Genomic DNA, 9,283 nt, shown 5'->3' on the forward strand with positions numbered 1-9,283 from the left:
GTACTTGTAAATACTTTTTTTTTACTTCATGGCAGCACACATGTAGGCACTGACCCAGCTGGCTGGGGCATGAGGGCACTTCAGTGGAGGGGCTGCCTGCCAGCTAGTCCCACACTGGAGCACCCTCATGCCCCAGCTTGCTCCTCTGTAGCACATCGAGCCAGGTCAGAGCAGCCCTGGATTGGTAAGGTGTCTCCACCCCCCAGGCTCCCTGCTACCCAGAGCTGCTCCGCCTCAGCTCACTGTGCTGCAGTCCTGGGTATACATTCAAACAGCATGCCCAGGAGCAATAAACTTTAGCACAATATGCACCAGAGTTAATTGTTTTCAATTAATTGCAAATGTAGACATGCCCACTTTGTGCTAATAAGATACAGATCACTGAAGTAAAAGGGTTTACCATATGCCTGGGGCAGGAGAGGAACAAGTCCTGTTTTCAGTATTTGAATAGAATGCGTTTTATAAATAATGTCTGAATACTTAATAGTGTGTTAAAATTGTGATTCATCATTGCACCACTTGGTGCAATCCATTTCTGTTAGGAAATGCATCTAGTGGTTTAATTGTTCAGTGATTGCACTGTTTAGACTTTCAGGTAAATTCATAAATATATATCAAAGCGCTTCACTTTTGATGCTGTTTCACTGCAACGCTGCCTTGAATACTGCAATCCGATTCTTGCCAGCACAGGACAGTAGTTGGGGGAGAGGAGTAGGAAAAGGACAAATACTTAAGCCTTCCCCCAGGCAATGAAGCTCCTTGGAATAATTTGGGTATGTCCTCTCTTCTGGATTAAACTTAATGCAACAAGGAGAAATACCAATATTTAGAGCAAAATAAATGGCTGTGTCTGAATGTGTACAGGACAACTAAAAACATATGGCTAGCAGTTTAGCTCACTGGAAATGGAGATACCCGAGTCAAGGAACTGCACCTGGGCCCTGGCCCTTCTGCAGCCAGTGGAGGGTGGAACCTTTTTCCTGTCCTGGTTTTTTGGTCTTGGTTTGTTTGGACTCAGCCTTGACCACCATTTAGAGCAGTGTGAAGCTGAGAACTGGTCATTGGCGGGGCTAATATTGAGTCCAAGACATTACCAACTGGTAAAAGGAAACTCATCAATAAATGGGGGGGGAGGAGTGAAAAGTCCTGAGATTTAATCACTGAAAAGCGGATACTGCCTTTTGAAAGAAAAGCAGCCAGTGTGGAGGTGGAGCAAAGCTGCCACCTTTGTTTTACTCCTTCTGCAGGAGCTACCTTGGGAGGTGTCCCTGTGCAGAAGAGTCTTTAATGCACGTTCTCTTCTCTTCCTGACATATTTTCACTGGGTTTTGTTACTCTGGCCAGCATTTTCTTCCATTTCTTTTCAAAAGGCAGTCACTCTTCTTTTTGGCTTTTCCTTGCAAAAGCCAGCTATGCATCTCTTAAGAGCTGGCAGAGGTAGAGCTTATTTAACCCAAGTGTGATTCAAGTCCCAGGGAAGCTCTAGTATTTGCTATGGCATTATATTAACCACAATTCATCCAGCTCAAGACTTGGCTCCAGAGCCATTGGAGAGAGGGATGAAAAGGCACAGTGCTTGCTTGAGCGACAATAATTACACCTCTTATACATGTGGTTCCTAGATTGCATTGGCTTGCTTGTTTTGGAGGCCTATTTGCAAGTATTTTTCTAAGGAGCCACTAATTTTAAAATGCCATTTAATTTTAAATAGATTCAGGTAGAATTAAGAAAACGGGGCAATTCTGCACACAGGAGTGTGCAGATGCACCATCTTGCGAGGATCGTGAAAGCAGCACAGTTTGTGGTAGGAATTCCAAACCAACACAAACACAAGGGGAATAAAGACCTATCCTCTCTTTGGCTTTGAGTCTTGCAGCTTTTTTTTTCTGTTTAATCAAGAAATATTCATTTTTGTAAATGTTAACATAAATACAAGGCATCCAAAAACCCTGTTATGAAGTCATGTCTACTTAAGCGCAGTTATGCTAGTCAGCATGTTTTGCTTCAGGAAGAAAGTACTGACAAAATCAGGCCCCTTTTTAAGATGTTTTCAGTGAGATGCTAAGGAACTACTAGTTACTTTTTGAGCATATCAGTCAAGGTGCATCTAGTGGGGATCTTTTCAGTAGCTACTAATATAGCAGAGGAAGTTGATTCAAATAGCTTTTATTTACCCCTGGAAAATCAATTATTTTATATCAGTAGAGGCTTTGGCATTTCCCTAAAAACTGTGCTTACCTCGAGGTCCAAACATATAGTCCACAAGTTCATTTACTTCATGGTCTAAAGCCTTTAGCTGCTCCTAAAAAGGGAGAAAGGAAAAACTGTTGTTTTATACCTCCTGTGGAAAAAAAAGACTATAGAAAAGAATACTTTGCTGAGAGAGTCTTTTACTTGGAAGCATTTCCAAGGCACCCAAAGACTGACATCAATGCTTTAAAAATTAGAAGATGTCTCTTAAAACATGAAAGTACTAAGGCCTCTATTTTGTTGCAGATTCACAGAGTTCCCATTAGTGGAAATAGCATGCACCTACCAAAAGTAAAATGACTGCTGCAGGAAATGAACACCAATGTAAGAAGGAGATTTGAAAAATGAAAATAAGCAGGTTTAATCTGTAACAGATAATTTTGCACAGGAAGCACACAGTACAGGTTTCCCTCGTTTTATGCTGTATGCGTTCCTGGAAAATGGCGCATAACTTGAATTTGCATACAGGGAACCCACTTTACAATGTAACAAATAGGGATACATTCCAAGACCTCCAATGTACTGACTCCCAGACCCATTTCTACCACTTTTAAAAGACGATTTTGGTACTTGCCAATGGCAGACAGTACACACAAGCACAGGGCACTATCATAGTGGGGATGGCAACTACAGAAACACACGTTTCAGATAATGAGAGAAGCACAGATCCACACAGGAGACTATTTGGGTGTGCATCAGTCCCACAATGCACTGCACAAAGCAGCTGACTGTGGGCTTCCACCACACTGATCACATAAGAGTGAATGTATCTCGCATATAATGAATTTTTGGTATAAAAAGGCTCATTGCATCAGAGCAAATTTGCATGTACAAAACTTACATAAAGCAAGGGAAACTTGTTGTGTTTTGTTTTTTTTATTTTGTTTTTTGATGTATACCAGGCTGCCTGGGAATCTTGTGGCGGAGTTGGGGATTGAATCCTGATAACCAGAGATCCAGTATGTCCCGTTAAGTAAAATACACTCCTTTCCCATTTGCTGTTTTCTATATTTCCTTGCTGTGCAGTCTGATCCCTCAGCTGAACAATACCTAGCAACAGCCCACAGTTGGTAAGGAGCAAGGAAACAGACTTCTAAAAATGCCCTGCTGTTCTCTGCAAATTCATTCCTGCCCTGAGAAAATAGAGCCATGCTGCAAATAGAGAAGTAGGCCACTGATCTATGTCTGTAGTACAGGATCTGGTGAAGGGGGAAGGGATATCGTAATAGATACACTTGCTCTTTTGAACACCTTGTCCCATTGCCCCCTCCCACTCCCCCTAAGCATGCTTCCCTCCAGCTCCTGCTGCTTCTACGGGTAAAGAGCTGCCAACCAGCCAGCCAGCGAATGCCCTGCGGCAAGAGCCACGTTTATATATTGGCAGGCTTGGATCCTGCCCTGTTGCCATAGCATTCTGCTCACTGTTACATAGAGCGCATCGGTCCAGGTTTGCTGAGGGAAAGCAACTCTCTAAGCTTATCCCTCTACTATGGGGTATTTGCACTTCTTGGAGGCAGGCTCCTTGAGGATATTAAAAATAAACTGGCTGGTTAATGTGAAGACATCCATATTCCTCTCTGAGACCTCTCTTTCAGCCCTGAAGCAGAAGGGGACAGGATTTTGCCACGCATGGGGTTCAGAAAGAAATTTCTAGAATTCATCTGATCTCAGAAAAACAATTTTGGTTCTGATTTTACAAACTAAAGAAAAGTCTCCAGCTGAAGAGAGAGAAAACAAAGGCTCAAAATAAAAAGACTCTCTCCCTCAGTGTTTTGTTGCTGAGAGGTGTAGCCTTTGAGTGTCGGTGTTGGAGACGGGCATTCTTGCTGCAGAACAGGTATGGAGACCAGCAGTCTTTTTCGCCTTAACTGAGATCAGAAGGTATGTCCATCTTCAGGGCCATACAGATTTTGGGATCTCTACTGACATTACCAGCAGTAGCAGATGTTATGGTCATTTTTTGTGAAATGAAGAACTGTCCTATACAACATTATCTGGACTAGTAAACTTGCTTCATGCAGGCCATCAAAGAGCTGTCACAGCTCCCACTATTTAGTGACCCAGATAAAAGTACTCTTTCACTATCCTGTTTCTGATCCATCCAGCCCCCTGTTATTTCAAACGTAAAAGTTTTATGGAAGGGAAAGTTTGGCCCACTTTCATTTGAGAAGTAGTTTCTGTCAGTGATCTGTACATCTGCTAGTCTACCATGCCAACAAGGAGCTAGTGCAATTCAAGAACTGTTCCAGAAAATCGAATTTATCTTACTTTTTCTGATTCTGTTTAGATATTTCTTTAAATGCCTTGCTTGGATTTGTATGACTTATACTGATGGGTATACAAAGCAGCTTGGGCTCATGATTAGATTATGTAAACCATGCTTGCATATTGTGAAGAATATAAATTACATCTCCCTTTTTATACAGTTGTCCTGCAATTTAATGAGCATGGGTGACGAATGAAAAGTTTGCAATTAGTTGGATGAGAATAAAAATGACACTTTTGAAAGAGATCAGCTTGCTATCTACATGGCTTCCTTTTTTTTCATTGATCAGCATGCATTTAACCATCTACACCTTAGAAAGGTCTATGGTCAACAGGGAACATATCAAATAAAGAACAATCATAAGAGATCAATGTTGCTCTATCTAAATGCATTCAAAGAGCAATTGTGCACGTATATAGTATCTGGAGTTTTTTTTCCCATGATATGCAAGCCTCTTGCACATCTGCGCATGTACATACACATGCACAAGGTTAATTAACTATCTATAGAAGCACAAAGAAAGATTACCAGCTGCTAAACTTACTAAAGGCCAGCTTAATGTATGTCAGGTACATCCAGCAGCAGCTTTCATTTACACAGGCTGTGTTAGAGTGGAAGTGGGGCCAAAAGGCAGAACAGAACAATTTTGCTTCTCTGTTGGTGTCTGGTGATTTATTACTCTGGAGCATTTCTGAGAATTAAAATATAAATGAAAATTTATCTTGCTCTACCTTTTGAAGGCTTTATAAAGATAATTAGGTTACATCCTGTATTATCCTGTAAAAAGTCTGCATCAGCTCTGTGGCTAGAGAACAGGAATGATCTGACTTGAATGATATACTTGGGGATGGTCCTACTTTGAGCAGATGACCTCCTGAGGTCCCTTCCAATCCTAGTTTTCTATGTTTCTAAGATCTCATTGATTTCTATAGAGATGACATGTAAAAATGTTCAGTTTTCTTAAAATACAATTAAAAATGGCTTACAACATACACACATGTTCCTTGTATGCATTTCTGTCAAATCATTCCTGTTTCTCATCAGCCAACCTGCTTGAACTGCCAGGGTAAAGATGAACATATGTTTTATTTATTTCCCACTACTTTACAGAGCTCTGGCCTTGGCATTACCATCACTTCTAAGTGATTTAGGTCAAATGTTTTGACAAATGCACGTGAAGGACACATCCAGAATTATATGAGTTCATGAGAACAGCTCGACTGTATGCAAAATCAAAGGTCAATATACAGTTTCAGATTCCTTATGATGTATTTATCTTTGCAACAAAAGTAGAAATGAATGAGCGTCAATAAAATGTGCTTGTGTGAATACTATTTCCAAGCTGCTTGTACTTTGAACATTTCTGCAAGGTTGATTGCTATGGAAAAACAATCAATCTTATGCTCTGGCCCTATGTTCATATCTCCCTGTATTTGTTGCCTTTGTTTCCTAATAAGTATTCCTATGAGCAAAGCAAAAATAATCTGTATGCCACCCAAACAGTGTATATTTTTTCTGCACAGTTATCAAAATATTATCAATATGCCAATGAACTTTATTTGGCAAGCATCTCCCTGCCGGGGCAAACTGAAAAAAATGTTTAAGTAGCTAGGTCTTGAATTAATGGGGACACAAAGTGTTTTATTCTCCCATGGGACTGTCTGAATTCAAGTATGGTAATGTTCATGATGACAACATGTAAAAACTCCCAGCTATCTGTCAGGGAACTATTACCCTAAAGTGATTTGTGATTACTGATTAACCTAACTAACACGCAGGGACCAAGTTCTGCTACGGTGTAAAACAGAGACGTACAAGTAACTTAAATCTAAGACTCCTTGATCTTAGCTTAGCAGTGCCTGGAGCTGTCCTGTGGTGCTCAGCAGTGATTCCCTGGCTGAGGGAGGGATGACCTTACTTACCACAGGGACCCCGTATGCACAAGCATGTTGTCTGCACAGTGTAGTAGCTAGAAAGAACCCTAGATTTCAAAAAATGTCTTATGGGGCTCTCCTGGGCTAGTAAGGGGAAGAACCATTTGAAATGTGTGTATTTTGCCTTGAACATTTTATTTTGCCATGACATTGCCTTGAACACAGAAGTATAAGACTGTCAAATAAATGTATGCAGTTTGGTGTGGGTATTCATGTGACTTCATGTTCTGCTTTCATGATCTTATTAGCTGACTTTCTGAAGAGATAGTAGACCCAGTAACTCATGCTTGTTACTGCCTGGTCAGCCGTGGAACCTTTTACATTGGACTTCTGCATGAGGGGAGCTTTTATAGCTCATGTAGTGTTTCATAGCTCCAGCCTCAAGAAAATACTGGATAATATGCAGTGAGGAACAACTTTGCATTAACGTGGATGTTCCAGATACCTTGCTATATTTCTTTACCATCTTTACTCTCTGTGTTCCATCCCTAAGCAGCATTGATATGGAGACACAAAGCCTTAAGTCCTTAACTGAGTAAATCTCTTATTGAATCAAATGTATTTGACTACTATTACTTTTTTTTCTTTGTAATGTCCCCAGTGTAGTTAAGGATTTTTCCCTCCTTGATATCCAACACGGTAATCTATGTAAGAGCGCCCTCCAAAAAGTGGGACTACGGATGAAATGTGAATTAGGTGTTGCTTTTATCATGTCTCATAACACAACTGAAATTGAAAGTCATGGCACTTAACATTTGATTAGACAGCCCTATATTTTTTACATAATGTATAATTAATCTGTAGAAATCACTGACACAACATTTCATTGAGGCTAAGAGAAGGCTGATCTTCCGGAAAGAATTAGAAAATAACCCAGTTTATTAGATATCAGGGCAGAAGGGAGGGCTGCAGAAATGGAAACTGGACTATAGGGACCTCTGGTCTTACTGGAGGTGACAAATTCCATGCTACCATATTCTGTGTTTATCTGACAAGATTTTAGCACTCTGACTGATGGCTATGATTAAGGACTAGTCTATAGTACAAAGGTACTGCAAGGATAACTATTTGGGCAAAACGTGCTAGTAGAGACACTTTTTCCATTTGTGACTGAAGTTATACTAGCAAAAGGATCTTTTTGTATTAACTGTATCTCTAAGAAGGAGGCTGCTAGTATAGTTATGTTGTTATATGCCTCTCTTCTAATGGGCATAGCTGTGCTGACAAAACTTTATAGCATAGACCTAGTGTACCTTGTTCTAGACATGGCTGGAAGCAGGGGTAGGAGGGTGGCAGAGAGGAAATGTAGGGATTTCTTTAGCTGAAATATCTGGTGTTCAGAGATGTGCATAAAGTGTGTATAAATGTTATGTGCAAAGAACAAGCAGTCATATGTTTTTAAGTGTTCCTGTTTTGTACCTGACAATCAGGGTAGCTAATAGACAAGATTACTCACTGCTTGTTCCATTCAAGAATTCTGGTACCATTTCAGAGGTACTAAGGAACAGAAAGGTTTCATAGCATTAATTGCAGATATAACTTGCTCTACTGCTTTTAATGTAATGGAAGTATTCCTGAAAGAGCAGCTGTTAGTCTGATTTGTTCAGTAAAGAACAGGAAGTGCTGTTCCAGCATTGTAAAGAAATAAGTGAATATCAGGGGGTATCAATTATGTTTCCCTTTCTTTCTCTTCACTCCCTACCCAAATATTTCTCCAGTAACTTGTGAGGACTTCAAAAAGGGAAATATATCACTATTTGTGCCACGGGACTTGAATAGTAATTGGACTTGAATAGTAATTGTCAATGTAACTGAGGACAGAACTGGCTTATATTTTTAAAATATTTCTAAAGGTGTTGGTGATTTTTGGGATATTTTTATGAAAAAAATTGCCCTTTCCTCCCTAAAATTATTGACGCACACATTTTTTTCCAAATAAAAAGGACAGTTCTTGTAAAAATGCTGGCTGATTTTTTTTTTTTAACTTTTTCAAGTGGAAAATACCAGAAAGCATGTGCCCAACATGAAAGATCACACTCCACTAACAACTAGACGTTGATCACCAAACTTGCTGTTGCATAGAAATTTCAGAGAATTCCTACTCTTACTGCAGGGATAGTTGAACTTAGAGGTAAAAAGTTATTCACTCCATTACCCACTTCTTGAGCATCTCCATCCATCTTGTTCGCAAGTCTTGTCATAATTGTTCTGTGTTTACAGTGGTAAGAAACTGTCTATGGCATCATGAGTATGTTCTTACGGCATGTTTTTTCCATTTTATAAAGAAAAGGGTTGTCAAGGCATCAGAGCTCACAATTTATCTGAGCTAAAGAAATTGATCAACAAATAAAAAAAATAGGATGGAAGGCAAGTAGAAGGATAAGCAGGGGCCTCAAATCTTGTAGTCAGAGATGGAATCAGTTTGTTCCGTTCTACTCTTCTCCCTCAACACACATGTGTACGCCTTCAGACTGAAGTGACCCAAGTTAGTATTTTTGTAGCATAGAGGGCCAAATTAGAGAGCTCAATTTTTCAGTTAAGCCTTATTATTGAATTGGTTTCAGAATTACAGAATGCTGCCTCTCTTCCTCTGACAGCAGCCTTCTCAACGTAACTCTGAACTGTGCACTGTACACATACCCTCAATCTCTTTGTATACCTAGCTCAAAGTCATTGAATTTAATTCTAAGTAGCTCCCAGCATTTCCATCTCTATTTCCCTTCAGCATTTTCCCTCTAGCATTTGCAAGTGGTTCAGTAGATTGCTAATGTACTTTCATCACCCAAACACTACATGAGATGTAAAAAACAGCCTTGTAAAGAGATGCAATATT

At 39.9% G+C, this 9,283-nt stretch overlaps 1 protein-coding gene across 1 annotated transcript in view; it reads right to left on the reverse strand.

Annotated features, from left to right (window-relative positions):
* The window catches only part of ELOVL2 (ELOVL fatty acid elongase 2), a 112,445-nt gene that overhangs the window by 59,886 nt on the left and 43,276 nt on the right, over positions 1-9,283 (reverse strand). The window contains exon 2 of the mRNA XM_019522561.1: positions 2,239-2,302. Within this exon, the coding sequence (XP_019378106.1) occupies positions 2,239-2,302 (64 nt within the window). The remainder of the gene's footprint in view (positions 1-2,238; positions 2,303-9,283) is intronic.

The sequence above is a fragment of the Gavialis gangeticus genome, unplaced genomic scaffold (assembly GCF_001723915.1).
Source record: "Gavialis gangeticus isolate Ggan-Ray unplaced genomic scaffold, GavGan_comp1, whole genome shotgun sequence".
NCBI lineage: Eukaryota > Metazoa > Chordata > Crocodylia > Gavialidae > Gavialis > Gavialis gangeticus.